This window comes from Diorhabda sublineata, chromosome 6, assembly GCF_026230105.1.
Source record: "Diorhabda sublineata isolate icDioSubl1.1 chromosome 6, icDioSubl1.1, whole genome shotgun sequence".
Lineage (NCBI taxonomy): Eukaryota > Metazoa > Arthropoda > Insecta > Coleoptera > Chrysomelidae > Diorhabda > Diorhabda sublineata.
The window spans coordinates 6,565,780-6,587,838 of record NC_079479.1 but is presented as its reverse complement, the minus strand read 5'-3'; the positions used below and the strand labels follow the sequence as shown (position 1 = coordinate 6,587,838).

The following is a 22,059-nucleotide window of genomic DNA, read 5'->3' as shown; positions in this document are numbered from 1 at the left end:
TACATTACGAGTAAGACAATTTATTTTATATATACAAAAACAATGCAGCCAATGAGAGGCCTTTCCCACTATTGGCTGTATTGTTCTTCTGGCCAATCAATTAAATGCGAGAATTTGAATCTTTTCGTTCTAAGATTGTTATGAATGAGACGTTGAGCAGCAAATGTGAAACAAAACTAGAAAAATTAATTCAGCAATGGTAAATTTGGCTTGGTAGAAAATTATTTCAATAAAAACAATTCTCAAATTAATGTGATTTCAATAATTTTAAATAGATTGCAAAACTTTTTGTCATGTAAAGAATGTATATTATAAATTTTTCCGTTTAACAAGGAGAATTAGATATTAAATAAAATGCATCGTGTGTTTTTTAACAATTTATTTATAAACACTGTAAGATATGAACAGTTTTTACACATACTTGTATTAGAGAGTTACTTACAAATATTTTATAGTGATACAGCATTTCTGCTAATTTTTTTACTCTCACGTTGAATTTTCACTGGTAGATAGATTCTCAGTTGGTACTGTATCTTTGGATAACACATAGATATTTGTATCTCCATTAACAATCAAGTGATCGGGCTTTTGCACGTAGCAACTTTTTTTAAAATGATTCGAGCATATTCCCGCTATTCAAACAATAAATATTTCATCAATGTTAAATCAACCACCAAAAAATATAGGATAAACTTGTAAACACTTACCGTGTTGGAGGTTAAGTTGTCTTTCTCCACAAACTTTTTTTCCATTCGTTAAGTAATTTAATAAGGACCTTTCAAACATTTTTTCAGTTGAGGAAAAAGATGTTTGTCGGACGGACCCAAATCTGGTGAATAAGAGTTGTGTTCTAATAATTCAAATCCTAAATCTCGAATTGTTTGCATGGCAACATGAGATTTGTGTGCAGGGGCGTTGTCCTGCAAAAACAAAATATCTTTGGATAGCTTTCTGGGTCTTTTCTCTTTAACTTTTTTCCCGTGGAGTTGTCAGTAATGTCGAATAGTAATCTCCAGTTATTGTTCTACCCTTATCCAAAAAATCAATCATGATTACTCCATGGTAATCCCCAAAAACTGAAGCAAGAACTTTCCTAGATTTTTGGACACGAAACTTCTTAGGTCTTGGAGAACTAGAGTGACGCCATTCCATCGATTGTTGCTTTGTTTCTGGATTGTAGAAATGTACCCAAGTCTCATCCATAGTAACAATTTGGTTTAAGAAGTCTACATCGTTTTCAAATCGAGCACAGATCGAACGCGATACTTCTACCCTTGCACGCTTTTAGTCAACATTCAAACATTTGGGGATCCATTTTGTAGCTAATCTTCTTATGTCCATGCCATGAACTGCAAAGATATTTTCGGTGGCTGACACAGAAACGGGCCTTCCCGATCGGTCATCATCTTCAATGGAAAATTTACCTCTTTTGAAACCTGCAGTCCAATTTCTCACGGTAGCATACGAAGGACATTGATCACCAAGGGGATTAAGCATATCTTCGTAAATCTGCTTACCTCTTAACCCTTTTAAATACAGCTACTTGATGATGGCTCGATACTCCAATTTTTCGATTCTCACAATTTCGGTGGAAATCTTTTATCTCTTAATTTATTGCGTTTACTTTTTTGACGTTGCTATGGTAACGCAATATTTTGTTAATGCCTGGAACTGGTCTAGGCTAACTAGATATCAATACATCCTCGTATTTTTCTTTGTTTTAATATCTATTTCTCTGAACTCTATGAAAGTTTTATTTATTAAATAGTTTGATCTTGTTGATTTTTTAGCTCGAATTCTCCGCCTATTTCCATTGAAAAACCTTCAAAAGAGAAAAAGTGAAAACAATCACTGCAGAAGGTTTTTGAACAGCTTTAATATTATATATAAGTCTTTTCAATACAGTGAATGGTATAATAATAAATATGGAACATAATAGTATTTTTCAGAAATAATATCAGGAAACTAAAAACAATCCATATCAAAGTACTGAAACTTAATATTTGTTCATTTACGTTAAAAGTATTTATGTAGTATGAGTAATAGTTATCAATGTCACAACAAAAACTATTTTTAGACCAATGAATTGTATTCTAATAATGAGATAGAAAAACTGTATATGTGGACAAACTAAATGTATTGTTTGAATACACACACAAAAAACCAGTACGCAACAAAGATAGTATCCAAATGACTAAAATATTCATCGAAACTTTCCTGACCACTTTGAACGAGAGTATTACACTACTTTTAATCAATATCTAATTAAGATCAAAACATAAGAAAGGGATACCATGAATATTTGTCAATAAGTAAAATTAAGGATTTCCTGTGGTGTATAAATAACTCCTAAATATATTAAACACATTTTTTACATTAATAAAATATAAATCTTAGATTAAATCCATTTTTGGTCTCAAATGCCGTTCAAAAGAAAAGCGACGCTTTATCGTCTGAGAAAAACGGTTACTTCGAATAAAGACTGTCAGTTTATAAAAATGTGTAATGAATGTGAGACGATTCAAGCTTTCGCGGCTAAACCCAGCGTGCATTCCACTAAGCCCTCATTTTTAACTTCTGTATTTGACTCTAGATAGCGACACCATACATAATGATAGCATGAAGGATATTTTTATAAAGTATTTAATCTTTTTATTATTATTCAATAAATGTATTTTTGTGCAGTATTAATCGCGATTTTATTATATTTTATGCATACCTCTACCACGGTTTACATTAATATGAAATGCGATATGATTTCTCGTTAGCGCGATAGATGGTGCCACCATAAATGCATTCAAATATTCGTATAATCTAAAATACGGAAAAATCTATAAACCGGGACCAATTCTTTCACAGTGATTCCCGATTTACGATGTTGCACTATATGTCTTTATAAAAAGACAAGAAGAGGTTTCCAAAGTCAAAAATCATATGACTCCACTATTTTCATAAAATAAGTTAATGAGCTCTGTTTATTTTACAATTAACCGAGTGTTACATGATTTTATGTCATCATCATCAAGCGAACCATCAAGGGAGTCACCCTCAGGGAGCGAATAAGGAGTGATGACATAAGAGAAGAATTGGGGGTACAGGATGTGGTGAGATGCGTCAGGGCACGAAAAGGGATTCTGGAGGGATCACGTAGAAATAATGCCAGAATACGGATGGGCAAAGTGGACTAAAACTCAGAGACCGAAGACACTCAGACAACCAAAGAGGTGATACGAGATCTGGTGTTCAGCTTTTCAGGAAGAGGGTCAAACGTACAGGATTGAACATGACCCGGTTCTATTGAAAGAGGCAGAAGAAGAAGATTAAATATCTTTGAAAATAATTTTGATTTTTGCACTTATCTGCCCTTAATTTGACACGTTTTGATTATTGTTTATAGTAAACTATTTATACAATGAACCAAATTTTAATTAGAAAGGTAATAGTCTTCTTAAAATACATTGAGCCTCAATTAAAATTGATAAACCTTCCCCTAAAAATGGAAAGTTTACGGCTTAACTTTTCCCAGTGTCCAATGTGTTCCTAGGAACCGCACACAAAAAACTTCCATTTTTTGCACTAATTATTCTAAATAAATCTTTTTATTATTATATTTCCTATAAAATGATTTTTGGTTTTATGTAAAGTGTACAAAAATGTTTTGAAATATAGTAGACGAGTTATGAGTTACATCTAGAAAAACCGAACTACTTTAAAAATTAAAAAGATCATTTTACTTAAAAATTGTTCAGCAATTAATCTAATATAAATAGAAGTTTTGTAAATATCATTTTAATGAATCTTGTTAATATAATCGTTTGAATTAATTGAGTTCATTAAGTAAAATTGAAGCTTGTATTTTGTTGTGGTAATAAAGTTTTTAAAAAGTGAAATTTATAATTTATGAGTTTAAAAATAATGCTTTTGGTTGAGTTCATATTTACTTATCTACTGTTTATTTTTTGCTGAATCATTTTGAAATATGTGTAAAAAAAATATTAAGTGACTCAATTATACCTGAGCTCGTTCTAAAAGGTTAATAAGACTAGTTTAATTTATGACATGTCGAAATTTTCCATAATCCTCGCAACAGATGTCATCTTTAAACCCCTTGATTGAATAATCCAATAATTTAATTTTTTTTATACCCTTAAAAAAATTAACCAGGTATAGGTAACAAAAATTTTAAATTCTAATCAAATAGAATACAAAGGAGTTGAAGATTATAAAAAATATCAAATGGACCAAGTGTGGGGTAATGTTTCAAGGATCCTGGACGGTACAAACAAACTGTATAGCATATTTAAATATGGTCCCTTGGGCTTCGGAGGAGGTTTCAAACAAAATACCGCTTTGGACTGTGGGGAAAGTATAGTTAGGCGCCTATGGACTGCACCAGGGTTCAACGTGTTAACAATGTATTTTCAAACTGCATTACATTACATTGAAATAGATCATCTCTTGTTTCTAGTCACCTTGCATACTATCTTAATGTTGATTCCACTATAGGATAACTCTGATTTCAATTCTGCAAATAAAATTAACAAGGCACATAAAAAGGTAACGATCTAGTGACACACTTATAAAATAATTATTGCCACATTACGTTTACCAACTTGACTAGTCACTAGTAATAATCGTTGGATATTTTGAAGTGTGCTAGAATCTAATCATGTTGTGACACCAATAAGATACATTTTTTTAAGAACTGAAGCTACTTTCTATATCACAATATCCGTTAATTGGATCAGTTTCGTGGTTATCTATCGAAATCGGTTTCCTGCAAACGAAAAATACGCTGTCATATTCATATTGTAGCATCGACTTCGGGTTTTGACAGTATTTCGTTTTCAGATCAGTCTCACACTTCTCTAATTCAAATCCGACCTTCTTGATGACCTGTAAACAATACAAAAATAATTTTCCGAATGATAAAAAACTGTTTAAGAGTTAAAATAAAATCAAGTTATTGAAAAACAAAAACAGATTAGAATTATTTAATTAGGGTTCCTTGATGATTATGACCATTACTTAAAAGATATTAATATCTTTAAGAAAATGTATAGCTATAGTCGATCCACTGGAGGAACTTAGTATTTCTCTCAGTGTAAGCTTCTGGTTATTGTTTTGTCTGTTGTTGTAGAATTGACAGACTTGCAAACAAAAAAGGAAATAATTATTATACTAGTAGAACACCATGTAACTAAAAATATTGTTTCACGTGAAAATACTGAGTTTGCAAAGGTGCAGAGTTGGATATTTGCTTAATCAAGCCAGGCCGACACGAAATATTTAAATCTACTTAAAAGGAAACAAGGTTATTATAAAGGATTATTTCAGAGAGCTGATAGATGAAAGGAAACAGGACTACATACAAAAATCTCGAAAGAATCCTTTGAATAAAATGATGTACAAAAGAAGTCCTAGGTTGTATAGGTATTTATCAAATTATTTTCAGTTGCCTTCAGTTTTAACACTAAAAGGAATGTTATCAATAATACTTTTGAAACTGGTATTAATGGTACTATTATGGAACAATTGAAGCTCCAAGTAAATAAAAAGAATGAACTTGATCGCTACTGTGTATTATTATGTGATTAAATTTATCTGTCTACAGGGCTTCATTATGAAAAGCATTAAATATTTGTTTCAGGATATGTAGATCTTGGACACCTTGGAAGGAAAAAACAGTCGGCTAACCATGCACTAGTTTTTCTAGCTAAGGGAATAAGGAGGAGTTGGAACCAAGTCATTGCTTATTATTTTACATCACATACAATACAAACATCTGCCTTGAAATTATTCTTCATGTGATCCAGGAGCTGCAAAATGTAAATTTGAAAGTTGTTGCTACAGATTGTGATCAAGGATCTACAAACAGAGCCGCGTTGAATGAACTCATGCAAGAAGAAAATGAAAATAACACTTCACCTGTGAAGTGCACTCCAGAAGCAATTTACCCCCAACGAGGGAAGCATCATTTAATGAAAGTGGAGGACCAAAAGATGTATCTATTTATTTGTTAGAAAAATATGTATTTTGTTAGTTTTCATTTTAAAAGTGATATTGTAATAATGTTTACTAATTTTCCTTGGTTTAGTTGAAAATGAATGTAAATATTATTTATTTTTTAATAAACGTGTCCCAGTACTAACGTGTTTCTTTATCGTTAGTTCAGGAAACTGCAAAATCGGAAATGTATGGAAATGAATAACATAGAATACAGTAGATATTCTTTGTTGTATATGAACCGCGAAAATAGATTAGTTCGACCACCAACCATCGAGGGCACTGGCGCCGAAAATCCGCCATTTTGTTTCTACTGAATAACAACTAAGTTTGCATTTCTTCTTAGGATATGTTCTGCGGTTTAGAGTGAAAATAATTTATGGTAAAAACTGGCACAAATACCTGCATGACAACTTGAAAGCTGGGTTCAACACTTTTCTCGTTTTTCATGTCAGAATAGTGGTAAAGCAAAGGTCCTAGATTTACCCATAAACCTCCTGGTTTTAATATCAAATATATTTTTTCTATAAATTGAACGACATTAGGGGCGCAATCTATGAAAAAACAAGTAGCAACACAATGCCACTCGTCGCTATGAGTATAAACTTCTAAAAAGTCTCCAGCCGTCATTGAAAATCCACTGTCCGGTGTAGGCGTAGGAATTACATCAGGAAATCTATAAAAAATATAAGAATTTATTGGATATTTAACAGAAACATGAAAAGAATCCCTTTTAAATGTAGTATTTGCCTTGTGATTCTTACCTGACTGAAAGCATTTGATCTTCCACTTTGAGATTGTTGCAATATTGATGAATCCACGGATATATTTCATATTCGTCGACCTTTTTACAAAGATTCAGTACAAAAAACGATACGATTAACATGAAGAGATTGAATTCATTTCCTTGACAGAAGAAACCTCTCGAAGCTATTTCGAAAGCAAGTCTTCCAAGACCCGCGCCAGGTACCAGAACTTTTATATTACTCCTGTCGAATTTGTCTTCGGGGTAATTAGCAAATATTTCTTCAAAGATAGGTTGATAACACTGTTTACGCTCTAGGGCGCCTAAGGAACTCCAGTCACGCATAAGCTGTTTGAATACACTTTGAACCTTAAATAAATTGAAAACATATTAAGTGAGGCTTCTCATATAAGAGTGACAATATAAAGTGCTTCTTAAAATTCCTTTAACCCCCTCTTTTTCTTTGAATGGTGATACTTGAACTGATGATATTTGGTGCGTGAAAATGAACTTTTCCATTAGTGGTGTAAGTAAACAAACACCTCGTTTGAAAGGTATTTAGAATGCAAGCAACTAAATTAAGAGTCTATAAGACTGCGATAAAACCAATAAATTGACCAATAAATAGATGGGAAGATCAAATTGTACAAAATCTGAGAGTAAGTTACTGGAAGAAACAGATGCAGGACAGAAAAAAATGGAGAATAGTCGAAGCTGCAAAAATATGTGATAAGCTGTAATTAAATAGGGTAAAATGTGGGCTGACCATTCACAAAAATATTGGGTCAAAAGAGCTCAATTTGTACGGATACAAATGTCAATAGAATATATGGCCTTGTATATACATATAATAGGCATCTGTGGTAATGGCAAGTGACACCTCGTTTGAAAGATATTAAGAATACCTATTCAATCCTAATTTTTTTTGGACTTACTTATGTTTTTTATGTTTAACAAAAATAAACACTAAAATTTGGGTTTCTCTTAAAATTAATAAAGATTCAATAGTCCGCCTATGGCTAATTATCTAGAAAGTTGAAGCTTTTTAAATTAAGGTTTTTACATAAGATAAAATCGTGCGAGCTGTAACTGACAAAGTAACAACTATCTTAATTATTGGCGAATGTGGAAATAATTTTTATGCGATGGACTTATTTGAAGGAGCTTTTCCATAAGTTCCAACAAACAGGTTTGTGATGCAAAACGATCGGTACTTATAAATAAATTGATAAAGTTGCATAATTGCAGTAAACCCTTTTCCTTCTACAGCTCAAGTAGAGTCTACCTGTTGAGTCAGTCATAGTATAGTACAAAAGGTGTTGACTAAAAACAAATTTCAATCATAAAAATTAAAAACGTCACATTGATTTTTAGATGATGACCCCGACCAAAGGCTGCAATTTCCACTAAAATTCCTCAAAAGCCAAACAATGTAAAGAACAATTTGTTTTAGTGACGAAAGTACTTTCTTCTTTAACGAAAATTTTCTACTCAAAATGTGAGTTATTGGAGTGATATATATGTATTTCATATTTTCTTAAGCAGCTAGAAACAAATCTAATACACATATATATGATATATATGTCAATATTTACATAGCTCAAAAGAGATTAGATTGTGTTAGGATATATTTATATAAAATAAGTGTCTTACTTTATCGAGACCCTCTGACAAGGTTCCCACATTTTGTTCAGAATGAGAAGGTACTTCAGTAGAGTATGCATTTTCGAATATACAGTGTGCTTGACGTAAAACAAGGGGAATAAATTCCGAATTCTTTTCTATACATTTAGTTATTTCTTCCAAGTCTTCTTTGTATTTTTTCAACCACTGTTTGTGGTGATAAGGTAGATTGTCCAGACATGTTTCTTTACGCTTAATCCTTGACAAAGACTGCTCTCTAAAACAAAATTTATTGGTTAACATCATGATTTACATTTTTTTGGATTTCTCCAATATATATCAACGAATTGGGTCCATGTTATTTCAATAAGAATCTGTTATAAGTTAACTGTCTTTCAAATCACTGATAATTATAGTTTGATCGGTTTTTAATTGTAAATAATAAGTATAAAGAATATTAAGTAAATTACTATTTCTTAAATTGTATTTGTCATTACTTTGGAACATTAAATTATATCTACACTACTTGAACTATATATTAGGGTGGATCAGAAAAATCAATTTTTTTTTTCAAAAAAATAATACGAAAAATAGGTTTTAACATTTCTTTTGCAACGCCCTCCATTTTTCCTATTACCAGTATGGTCTTAACATTTCATGATTTTCACTATACCCTTCGGTTTGTTTTCACTAATAGTCATTATACATTTAATTGCTTTGTTAACTTTCATTATATTCATTATATATTTCCATCCTCAATTATGCCTAGTTTTCTGCCTCTCCTATTTTTGATATAAAATAAATCAACAGAAAATCACTCTCTGAACCAAGCCTCGAGGTATGTATATGTATGTATAATATACATATATTATATAGATTTTGGGTTTCATATACACTGCGACCCAAAGGATCTATTGTGTCCCCCTTTCTGCCTGTGATACTGGAGACTTTAATTGCCAGAGATCTTCATCTTCTATTTCAAGCGCTCCCAGATGTAGTGCTCTGAAATTCCTAAGTGTTTCACACTTCGAAAGAATGTCGATAGAGGTTTCGTCCTCTGTGCAACAAAATCTGCATTATATGCTAGGTCTAGCAACTCCAGGTGTTTGTTGACGCGACAATGCCCCGATAGAGCTCCTGTTAGTATTCATAGATTATTCTTACTTATGTTGATACATTCAGCAGATCTACTCTGGTTGTAGTTTCCCAGAAGAGTTTTTGCCTGTCTCAGCTCCTATAGGTTGTCCCAATAATTGGTTTTGCTCCTATCTATCTTCTTTTCCAGTGCTTTTTCCATTGTTCTGTAGCTGATACCACAGAAGGGTTCGAATCCCATGAAGGGCTAACTCTCGAGGCAACAACTCTAACAGTTTTTGTTGATATGTTAGTGCTAATATGCTGTTGAACGTCAATGGTATCCGAAATAAACTTTTTATTTCACACAATCATTTGAATAGTATGTTCTCGATTAACACCATGTTTAACACTTTTCTGTTTCTTAAGCCTATAATTAAATATCAGGAAATGTTTATTTGGGAGGAGGCGTTGATTAGGAAACCTTCTCTGATGTTCTTCCACGAAATTATAACGTTTTAATCACTAGAAATTGTTAAATTTGATGTCTAAATTTATAGCCAACTGTTGACTTGTTTTGTAACTTATTAAATGAAAACACATAACAAAAATTACATGAGTGAAAAAAATTGTAGAATAAAATTTTCCATAGCATGAAAATAAAATTGTATTAGCCTATTGACATATAAAAAACTTCGTGAAATTTTAATTTATTTCACCACTAATTAACCCCCTAAAATGGAGTACCAAATTGTTACACACCTTGAAAAAATTCTCACCAAATATTTAAGTTCTTAATTTTAATAGGAAAATCCTCCTCATCGCAGTTTTTATTTTTTTCTCAGTACAAGAGAAAAAAAATCATACTTCATCATTGATTGATTGTGCAAAAAAATGTTTTTTATGAATTTGTAGGGAAGTTAATGTACTACAAAAATACTTTTTTCCGTAAACCTCACCATTGAAGATGTAAGTCTGATTTGATTAAGACAAATTTCATTTTTGTTTATGAATTTTATAACTCGACAATACATGACTATTATAAAATGCGCAATACAAATTTTTGTGGGAAATTAACTGCTTTCTAAAAATGGTATGTTATGTTTTGGCGATTAAATGAAGAGTTCAAAAGATATTCATCATCTGATTTCAAGAGTTTTTGATTAAATAATAGAAAAATTTCAAGCTAATTTATGAATTTCATACAAATTTCATTTTTTGTTATTAATATGAGTATTATTTCAGTTTTATTTTAAAAATTTTGAAAATTCATTTCCAATAATTCTAAAAATATTTATTTTTAGAGATGGATTTGTCCTTGGAATGGTCTTTGACAACTTGGTATTTTCATAGTTAAGGTGTATGTAAAAGCTAGGTTTTCATCAACTTCTGCTGCTAATCACGAGTTCATGAAAAATTTAATTGATTATAAGCAAATTTGATTTTCTCAGATGCGAAAAATGACTTTACATTTATGGTATTTAAGTGATGAACTTACCATTTTATCAATGACAATACTAATCCATTAAACATGAAGAAGAATATTGTCAAAACTGTTAAGACTCGCGAAGATATAGATTCTAAAGTAAGAAGATTTATTGATAAAAAAATTTGGATTCAATTCTGTAATAAAACATAAGTGACTTTGATTCTAAGAAGTAATTGAAACTTTTTCATCATATAGCAGATCGGATCTGCCATACGAAATTATTGACAAAAATATTGATTTATGGTTTATGGATAACAGTTATAGCGAAAATAAAGAATTTTTCGCACAATTGAGAACGAGGTGTGTGCATTAGTAAGTGAATATAAACATTTCTTAACAAAAAACGAAGAGCAATTTCAATTTTTATTGCAAGTTATTAGAAGAACATCGAAATAAATACCCTACTTGCAACAAAAAGTTGAATTGAAATCAAAAACTTTTTTATACCTAATTGAACATTATTTTTCGCTAGCACTGTAACATATCATAATATATTTATAATGAAAACTTGCTTAATAAACAATCAACTAAGATATAAATAGTGTACAATTTATTTTTCCAAATGTAGACAAAGATACTTATACATAAAAAAACTTTGAAGTTCCTCAGTAAAAACTAAACTTCATGTAAATTTTCTCAAAACTTATAAATTGAATTGAAATTTTTCGATTATACAATCAAAAACTCTTAAAATCAGTGCACATGATAGTGGAAAGATGAATATCTTTTGAGCGCTCAATTTAATCCCCAACACATAAAAAAGCATTTTTATAGAGTATCCAATTTCCTAAAAAATTTGTATTGCGCATTTTATAATAGCCATTTTTTTGTAGAGGTATAATATATATACCAAATATAAAATTTGTCTTAAAATAGTCAAATTTAAATCTTCAATATCATTCAAATGGTGAGGTTTACGGAAAAAATATAAGATGCCTTTTTTGTAGAACTAATTAAGAGCTCATATTTGGTGAAAATTTTTTTAAGATGTCTAGCAACCATTTTTTTGTTACTTGTTAATAAAAATAATTGATATTTTTTACCTATCCTACTGTATATGTCTTGTGAATTTCATTTTTATTAGAAAAATAACAATTATTAGTGTTATATTTATATAATTATAATAACAATATAAAATGAATTCCTTATACGGAAGTTTCTAAAAATACATGATATTAATAAAACTAATCTGGAAATTGGAAAACCCAAACAATTTAATAAATATTGGCTATAATAAATAATGAATTGAACTATTATCAGAGGTCAAATATTTATAAAATAGCAATACTTCTATTATCATATTGACTGTTCTTTAAATTGTTATACATACATTTTATCTTATACAAATGACTCATAATAAGAAGTTTATCTATTATAACATTATCTTTCATAAGTAGATTTTATTCTATTCCACTCATCTCATGTGCACAAATAATTTTAGTTATTTCAGAATTTCATAAAAAATCTCTCCAAGATTTTATAAATATTGAAAATAAATAAAAAATGTATTTTACTCTTGAGCGGTTTACTTTAACTCAACCTTAAGTTAGTAAGAATCTAAATATTTGTTTAAATATAGTACCAAGTTCTGTTTTTCTGGATATTTCTTTGTTGTTTATAACAGTTTTGTTCATGAAACAGTGAAGTATATTGTTTTCTATTATTACAAGATTCTCCATTGACATTGCTTTCCTTCTTTGTTATCCCCACTTGGACCATACACAATTATTGCCTTCTGTTTATGTCATTTTTATCTTTAGTGATGATTTTTTTATTCAGTCTGGTATATAATTTCTTTATCTTTATTATTGTATATGTGTCAGGCTTTTACTAACAATTATCTAAACACATTATAAGTGAACTATACTTATTTAATGTTTAAATCCTATATATAATAAACAATTCTGGTTATCTATTAAAGAAATACATTTCCATTGTATGCAAACATGCCTATGGTCCTAAATTTCCATCATCTAAGTGCAAATATTATACTCATTAGATAAGATTTTAAACATAGCACAATAATTACAAAAAAATGAGTTGGCTATACCCTCTGACCTGTCCTTAGCTTCCATTATTTAAAGAGTTTATTACATTAGAATAATTCTTTATTCATAACATGAACAATGGTTCCAAATTATTACAGTCATAGTTTCAAAAAACGAATAGTGTGTTTATTTAATAGAAAAATATACATACTAGTTTAGTCATGACATTAATTAGCATTACTGACCAACTCTATTGCAACTTATTACTAAATTTTTGTCTAATCCATTATTATCCCCGTTAATATACAATTGACATTATTTATTTGGAATGTTTAGAGCAATTGAAAACTTTAAACTACCCAGTGTTGTTATCCCTCTGGAAATTGGATAATGACCAAAGTGTAATTGTAAACAAAAATTTATGTAGGTAGTTATAGGAATATTAAAACATTCACCTATAAATTTAAATCTTACAAAAAAGACTAAAGATTCTGGCACTAATGCTATAAAATAATTTCCAATATAGAACACATGACGGCAGTTTCTCATTTACTTAATACATTTATTAATTCAAATTACCTGTAGCTTCTAAATGTTGAAAGAACTGATAAAAAATAAGCGCGTTCTTCATTTGCGCCACTAGATTCTGCGTTCATTATATATGATTACAACTATACACTTAAAAAATAACAAAGGTCGAAGCGAAGCTTCAAAATCATTTAATATACTGTTTAAACTAATGTCTGCGGGTCACAATTAGAGTTCAAAAATAACATAACCTTAACCGCGTTATTTGTTAACCATAGAATTTCTTTGTATCACTTGTCTCGCATTATACGCCATTCAGCTAGATATTTACGACAATGTGTCTTCTAATTAATAAAATGTTCTCACTGTGATCGAACGCTGTTACTGTTTTTTTTTTCGATGTTACAATGTTTCAGCTTAAATTTCTCAAAATAGGATTTTATGTTGTATTCAATTTACATAGAATAAGGAAGTTTTTATCATAGCATCATTTTTTCTATATAGTTTTCTATAGGGTGAAGATGAAACAATTCACATCAATTTGTACATCAACATAAAAAAATCTAAATGTTTATAACGAAATTCGCAACTAATAAGTACGTTTCATAAAAATCAATTCATAATAAACAGATTTCCGCTCTGAATATCCTTATTTGTTTACAAAACAATAATGATTTTGAACCAATTCCACCTCTATTTTTTAATTCTCAGATAACCACATTTTTATGTATTCCAATCAAGTTCCAAAATTAGCAAATGTATCTAAAATCGAATATTTCAGTTATTTGATATAATAATATAGGGAACATTAAAGACTTTTTTTATATTGGGTATATTCTATTTAACGTTTACGAGAATATGGATTTGTCAATTGTCAATTTAAAAACGTTATTTTAAATTTTAAAACTTGATTCCTTGGTTTGTTTACAGTAAAAACTTGAAAACAGGTAAAAAAATTGACAATAAACATTTTTTCTGAGATTATAATAACGCTACATTTTGGTTTGATTTTTATCTATGGAGTTAATATAGAATGTTAAAATTAATTATACCATATTTTCAAGGTGTAGTAAAGTGTGAGAAGAATTCAAATATTTATATATCATAAATTGAATATTTTTTATTGTACTATGGAAAAGCAAGCATTCGAAATATCAAATTTAGTTGAATTTTAGTGTAGACGTTTATATAGTTTTGAACTACAGTTATAATATTTCTCACCAATAGGTTCAATTTTAATTTGTACGTTTTATTATAGCAAGATGAGTGATTTTGATTTAATCCAAGCGGGTTTCAATAACGCTGATGAAACAATTAATTTTGGAACAAGAAGTATTGGATGTGCAACTGCAAGTTTGTTTGAAATTTGCACTTTAGGTTTGTTTAAATCAGAAGATGAATCTTTTACAGTAAGTTAGACGTTACATGTTTGATTGTGTAATTGTGAGTGTTCTGTACTGATAGTAAACAGTGTGCTCAGTATATGTACATCCGTATTGTATGGATTAAGTTATTTAAACTATTAACTTTGTTTATGTAAAGATAACACACATTTTTGGATTTATTGATTGTGTGCTGCAATTCAGCCCGAGAATGAACTCTTTAATAATCTGAATAATGTATTGGTCATATTTAGTTGTCAACACTTTCACTGCTAGAGCACGCCGATCGGCATGGAAGAAAAATTTCCTTTGTGCTTTGTGGCCATAGCATGCTGAATGACGTTTAGAGCAGTAAAATGTTTTGTTTATTAATGATTATTCACATAACTAAGTTCCCAGATATATTAACCCCTTTTGTTCAGATTTTATTTTATAATTGTTTTTTGTTCCCTTCAGTTTATGTTTTCATTGAAATTTACTTTTTTTTAAATTCATTTTACAGCATAAAAACAAAGATAATTCAAATTACGGACAGCACTTTGTTTTCAAATGATTATTTTCAAACAATTTATGAATATCATTACTGGACATACTTCTTTCTATTACCTTTCTTTTTCTTTATGAAATTTCACTTTCTTTTCATTATGCTAAACAAAACATTTTTGCAATTTGAACATTTATAAAACGAAACTAGCTCTGATGAAATGTATTATAATATAGTTTATCCGCAAATTCTCTTCTCAATTGTGGTTATAATTATAATATGCGACATTAGAGTAGAAAACTAATTATTAAAAAAAGTGTGGTTTGGTTGAAGGAATGGTAGAAGTTGATTGCACTTGCCAAGACCACACGATCGACATGTAGAGTGTTTTAAATTTTGAAAGCCCTCACTTCCTGGTAAACTACACCTTACTATAGTTATGTTAGTGAAAGTGCTAAATTAGTGCTTATATTTAAATAAATTATTGCTCCATTTATTTTCCTTCAAGTTTGTACAATTTATTATTATTGAAACCTCAAAATGTGTGTAATTAATTTAAATATTTCTTATCTTACGTTTTAGGGGGTTACAGATATAAACATAAATGCTGTTATAAAAAATGGTTATTTATTTTTTGCAATAGATGATATTCTAAAAATATTTCAAGATGTAGAAATGTCGCAATTAATATTTAATGCAACCCTTCAATTTTCAATAAGAAGTATAACAATATCTTCCAATGGACAATTCTTTCTCATCTGTTTTGTAACTGGAGATGTTGAATTATTCACAATTGGTGAAGAGGGCATCGAAACAATACATTCAGAGTAAGTAATGATGTTTTATTGCACATAAAAAGATAATGATCTTGCTTTGAAGTTTTATAGTACATCTTTATCAATAAATTTTAAAATTTTAGATCGGCCAGTGAAAATTCACATTCTCAAAATGCACATGTAGTAGCTTGTTCAAAAGATGATGAACTTGCGGCTTTTTTAATAGTTTATCATAATGGTAATATTTCAAGGTATGCTTTACTCTGGGATAGCATTTAATGTTTTTATATAGTTGGTGGAAATATTCTATGAGATTATCAACTGGAATTTAACTATTAAATAATTTTTTTCTTTAGGATCACAGTACATTCAAACAACAGTGAAAATAAATTCAATGTGGTATCAGAATGTTTATGCAAATTAGATTGCAGAATAAGTTTGTCAGATCTTGTTTATCCTCATCTAATAACTGATGGATTCTTAACTTCCAATTTCAATTTAGAGACAAAGGAAGTCGCAACTCAGGATTCTTACAACTTTAAAAAAATGTATTACTTAGGACAGTGAGTATATCTATGTTCATACTTCTTCATTATACATACAAAATAAATAGTTTCTTGGGTTAAGATTTTGTAGCAGATATATCTATTACTATTAAAATAATATTTATTGGACACATATCGAATCCCAATCCAAGCTCTAACTGATGCTTTTGACAAGGCCTGGCTCAAACGTCGTTACATCAATGATGTGGAAAAAAAATAGAAGGAAGAAGGTTAATGCTACCGAGAAGACACAGGGCTTAATCGCCCAAGATTCTGAGGGTGCTTCTACCTCCAACCCACCTCCATTGCAAGGCTTCCAGCCCGGAGGTCCAGATGAAGCCCATTAAAAGGCCAAGACCCCTGGTTATATGCCAATAGAACAACGAGTTGGCTCCAAAAATTGTAAAATTGACCCCAAAGCATGCGGTGAGCACAAAATAGACAATCTGATAATGGTTTCATGGAAGAATAGCTGCTGAACTTCATTGACACAGTGACTGGGGCCATGGTGCAGTCTTTATTTGGCAGTGAATTCAAGCTACTGCAGTCTCCCTCATTCGCTTATTTGGAATTGTATCCTTCATTATCCAAAGGTTAAAGTCAAAGCGCCTGATCAGTGTTTCAAATGACATCGGCCTTTGGTCATTTCAGTAGAGCAATTCACACAATAGTTTGTTCTGAGTTCATTACATATTAATAACTAGCTGTTCTTCAGCCTCAGAATCTTTGATTTGCTCTATATCAGAATAGTCTTGATCTTATATATAGTGTTCATTATCGTTTGAGCTCAGTTCATCAAAACTATTCCCTTACTTATTATTTATCTAAAACAGTTCATTTCTGCTCTGAGCTCTTTAGTAGTCTGATATCATTATAAGAAATTTGTACTTTTATTACTTATATTAAGGTATAAGAATAACTTTCTCAAATATCTCGAGAAACTAGAAATGAAAAAACTAATAATGGGGTCTGAAAAACCCCAGCTTCACTTTGTCACTTGAATGCTGTAATTTGTAAGCTTACATATAAAAATATGGTAGTAGTACATGATGTTCTCTTGTTGACTAAAAGACACTATTGTGTATAGTAAAGGTTAATAAAATCAAAAAGTTTTGTTATATTGTTTTTTTAAGTACAGTAATAACTATTTTCTTTTAGAATGGTGCTGTGTCTCGATTTTGAAGGAAATTCAATGCTATTATGTCCACTAACTTTGACTATTTTCTTTATCGATTACGATTTTCTGATCGAAGATATGCTAGTGATGAAAAATGAAAATCCAAAAATACTAGTTGTGACCAAACCTAATGAAATTGGTGATTTTTTTCTACAATTATTAGAATCAGGTAAATTTTTAAAATATTGGTTTATTTATCAAATTATTATTATAGATAAAATGAGTCATCCCAAATTACACAAAGTTGTAAAAGTCATTGAAATTACGCTTAGTGGCATGCAAGTCAACAACTTAATTGTTAACAATATACAAACACAAAAATAAATATGCACACTGTAATGTTTTTTTTTCTGAAGTGGAAGTAAAGCTCTTCCAGTTTACACTGTCAGCCAGTACTGGCAGAAGTATACAGATTGCATGCTCTAAAACCCACTCCAGTCTTATATACTGTAGCATTACTTCAACATTAACTGATTTGCTCTCTCATTTTCATTACTTTTCCTGCGTCCTCCAATCGATGCTGGTTAATTCAAAATTCAGAATGATAAGTTGAGCTTTTCTTGTTTTTCTAATTCGTTTCTCTCCATGAGGGTAGGGAGCCAGGCACCTCACACTATATGTCAGCTATGACACGTCCTTTGAAGCTCTTTGAAGATCCTGGAGGGCTTTTGTGACAAATGTCATTGAATTCCATTTGTCTTCAGATCTAAGCATTGCCTCGACCAAGGTCTCAGTTGTGATGCCTTGATCCGCGTGGCTTCCAACTCATGTCATGTCAAATCTTGGGCATTCAAAAAAGACAAGCAATGTGTCTTGTATGCTCCTCTGCAAGCTGGGAATCTGGGAACTTCTTGTATTTGTACAAGTATGCTTAGAAGCACCCATGCCCAGGCAGCATCTGCGTCAGGTACTGGTTGACACTGTGTACTTATTGGTACTTATTACTATCAACGCCCTTGTTATGTTTCCTTTAACATCGGCTGAATGTTGTTCACAAATTTCCAGCTTTCATTTTTGGCAACAATAGCTTCAATAACTTTAACTTACTGCTTCTAGCTATGGCTCCTCATGCAGTCTTTTTTCCTTGATGATTTTCGTGCACCTTAATCTTCTTGATTTCTTTTTCCTTCCATTCATTTATTTTTGTTTGACTGTCTGTACTTCATTTGAATTTTCATTTTCTCCTATTTGAGGTGAATTAAAGTAGTGAAAGATATCATGAGGGCATTATTTCTTTCCTTTGGAATATTTAAAAATCATGGTTTTGTTCTTTTCTGTTCCACTTCTCAGTTGGCGTTTTAGTCATAATTACAGAAACGTTTTGATTTCGAATTCAGTATTCAATTTAGATTCATATATAAAGGAGCTCTAGATTTTCTTAGCAGGACTTCTATTAATACTTGTGATAGTAGGTAAGAACAGTCTACAAACAGGGGTCCTGTCGGTGCACTGTCGTTTTAATGAAAACCTGAAGACGCTAGGTTTAGTAGAGTGTGCCCTAGAGTCAGACTTGCTTCAAAACGCTTTTAAAGATGTTTCTTCATTATTTCGGAGCCTTTCTGGATCATGGCTAAAAAATGTCGTTTTTCCATGATTTGAAGGGATCTAAGCGTCGTTTGGAGATTATAGTAATACAATTGTACTAATTTCAAGTTGAGCGTTTGTCATAAATAATAAATAAAAAAATATTTGAACAACTATAAAAGTAAGTTTATTTCAAATACTTTAAATTGACTTTACTTGAGATAAACTAACCGGAAGTCCGCCACCAGGATCTTGTAGAAAATTTTTTCATTTTCATTTTGTTAATTATAGTTCTTTCTTTAGATTTTACACAAATATTTTCTCTAAAAATAAACTACCCAGTCGAATTTGTCCAGATGGATTTCGCTAAAAATGATATTGTCTTTATATCCAAAATTACTACTGAAAACAAAATAACTGAGCTGCGTATTCAAACAGTATATGAAACAGATCCGGAATCCAGACTGATGAGGCTTATTAAAAGAAGAAGGTAGTAATTCAAGATCCAGTTTTTTATGACTATATATAATAAATTATCATTTTAATAAAAAAACAAAAACAGTTTTGATACAGTATGTCATATGTTTTAATTTCTATAGGTTCGAAGAAGCAGAACTGTTTGCTAAGACATTCAACGTAAATCCAACTATAATTCTTAAAGCTAAAGCACAGTTGATAGTCGATAAAACCAAATGTACCTCGGAAGATATAGATGATCTGATAAATCTGATGAATGATATAAACGATTCATGGTTTAATCTACAGTGTTGTACAGATGTTGATTGTTCGAATTTCCAAGATGTTAGAAAAATTTTAACGTACGGGTCTAAAATAACGCCCACATCCGATGTAAGTTATATATTATAACAATCACATGTTTTATTTTTCACCATGTCTGTATGTCGCTGTATCTATGATAACATCTACAGTGGGGCCGCAGTAATCTGACAATACGATTACTTTGTAATCTGGAAAATTACAAATTAATGAATCTATTCAATATATGGATGTATGGATTTGGGGTATCATATACACTGTGAACCGCAGGATCTATTGTGTTTGTGTGCTGCGATACTGGAGAACCCTGTGTTTACAGCTGATCCATTAATTCCGCTCATTTTAAAGAGATTCAAATAAACAAAGTTTCACTTTTCTAGATTCAAAAAACGAGGGGACCGTGATAATGACGGTAGTTTTCAAGTAAAGAAAAATCTCTTTAACTCAAGGAAGTCATTTGATGTTAGTGATATATATATATATATATATATATATATATATATATATATATATATATATATATATATATATATATATATATATATATATATATATATATATTGATTAATACATTTTAATGTTTTATTTCATTTAGGACGAAAACAAAGAAGAATTGTTAGAAATGAAAGGAACTAAATTGGATCTCTTGTATAAATTTGATACTTTCATGGCTTTAACTGGCGAAAGCAATATACAATCATGGACGAATTTTTCATTATGTAACTTACTCCTAGAAGTTAAAGAATATCTAAAAAACGTAAGTTTTTATTCCTAATAAGTATAATAAGCATATAAAATGGTCAGCACCAAATTTGACTTTGAATTTAGCATAAAATTTCGATAATTAGACGGCGTGAAAAAATTTGCTTTTTTATTTAGAAGACCGATTAAACGATATTTTTTAAATTCTGTGGTTTAAATTGATGAAATCATTCAAAAATAAATATACTTATAATTTTTATTAGCATTAAAAAAATGGGAAAATATTTGATAGTACTTCTACTTTTCTTTTTATGTTCATAAGTTATTTCTCTCAATAAACCTCAAATACCATCATGTTTTCGGTGTATTGGCCTTGATAACCTTGTTCGAACTTCATAATGTCCTGATAAAAACGTTCTTTTTGCTCTTCTTACTTCACTCCCATGTTTTTTTAGTATATTTAAATGAGCATGCGGCTTACCTACTTTTAATGACATCCTGCTAGCCTTGGTCGCAGTACTAGTACAATTGAAATCTTTCACAAATCTTGTTATATTCCTTCATTGTTTCTTCATAACCTAATCCCCACAAATATAATACAAATAGTGTATTTTGTCGAGTTTGAAGCCATTTTTAAAAGTATGTCTCACTAAACCACCTTTATTTTATGACTTCCTAGTAATAGCTGATCTACTGTACTGTGCACAGTGCTCGCAAAACTACGCATCTGTTCCTAACCAGAGTCTCTAAGGTCACGGCGATAATACGACACAATTATTATTTATAGGTTGTTGGTTATTAACAAACAAAAAGTAAAAGGACATTTTCGAACAATCCATCATCAGGAAACCTTGTATTGAAGTTGTCGTCAATCTAAACTGAAATAATGAGGTGCCCCATTATGTATGAACCATAAATTCATTCGAGTTTGTATTGGCACATCATCAAACAGGTTCAAAAACTTATTTTGCAAAAAATACAAATATTTCTGCGAAGCCAAAGTACCCTCAATAAAATATGACCCTATCAACTATTCCTTCCCAAACTTCATTAATTCGTTGTTTGGATAATATGGACTCTCAGTATCCCATAAATGCATATTGTGAGAATTGATGATTTCATCACTGGCAAAACCTGATCCATCCGTAAAAAGAATGCTGGAAATAAAGGTATGGTCTGCTGCAGAAACTACTGACTATACTGAATACACTGTTTACACCACCACTATATCAACACTCA

General features: G+C 30.4%; 2 protein-coding genes across 4 annotated transcripts in view; one reads left to right on the top strand and one right to left on the bottom strand.

Annotated features, from left to right (window-relative positions):
- Positions 1 to 1,859: 1,859 nt before the first annotated feature.
- LOC130445955 (carnosine N-methyltransferase) lies at positions 1,860 to 13,817 on the bottom strand. The gene is made up of 5 exons (XM_056781892.1): positions 13,505 to 13,817; positions 8,405 to 8,651; positions 6,771 to 7,120; positions 6,409 to 6,682; positions 1,860 to 4,896 (listed from the first exon to the last, which is right to left on the bottom strand). Exons 1-5 carry the CDS (start codon positions 13,579 to 13,581, stop codon positions 4,699 to 4,701), a joined length of 1,146 nt encoding a protein of 381 aa, XP_056637870.1. The 5' UTR covers positions 13,582 to 13,817; the 3' UTR covers positions 1,860 to 4,698.
- A 558-nt stretch (positions 13,818 to 14,375) lies between these two features.
- Positions 14,376 to 22,059, top strand: part of LOC130445621 (uncharacterized) — a 40,233-nt gene continuing 32,549 nt past the window's right edge. Inside the window, exons 1-9 of one of the 3 annotated variants that reach the window (XM_056781355.1) lie at positions 14,376 to 14,400; positions 14,712 to 14,862; positions 15,902 to 16,146; positions 16,239 to 16,346; positions 16,452 to 16,658; positions 17,799 to 17,986; positions 19,645 to 19,831; positions 19,941 to 20,190; positions 20,714 to 20,875. In XM_056781355.1, the coding sequence (XP_056637333.1) occupies positions 14,716 to 14,862; positions 15,902 to 16,146; positions 16,239 to 16,346; positions 16,452 to 16,658; positions 17,799 to 17,986; positions 19,645 to 19,831; positions 19,941 to 20,190; positions 20,714 to 20,875 (1,494 nt within the window). In that variant the 5' untranslated portion in view covers positions 14,376 to 14,400; positions 14,712 to 14,715. Of the gene's footprint in view, positions 14,530 to 14,711; positions 14,863 to 15,901; positions 16,147 to 16,238; positions 16,347 to 16,451; positions 16,659 to 17,798; positions 17,987 to 19,644; positions 19,832 to 19,940; positions 20,191 to 20,713; positions 20,876 to 22,059 lie in introns of all 3 variants that reach the window. The other 2 variants (XM_056781354.1, XM_056781356.1) reach the window with 2 other exon arrangements.

Excerpts from the sequence above, each read along its gene's own strand:
- LOC130445955 (XM_056781892.1), bottom strand. The coding sequence starts at position 13,581 with ATGAACGCAGAATCTAGTGGCGCAAATGAAGAACGCGCTTATTTTTTA. Across the intron at positions 6,683-6,770 it reads GATCAAATGCTTTCAGTCAG|ATTTCCTGATGTAATTCCTA; the intron begins GTAAGAATCACA and ends TATTTTTTATAG. Across the intron at positions 4,897-6,408 it reads GCTTTCAAGTTGTCATGCAG|GTCATCAAGAAGGTCGGATT; the intron begins GTATTTGTGCCA and ends TATTGTTTACAG.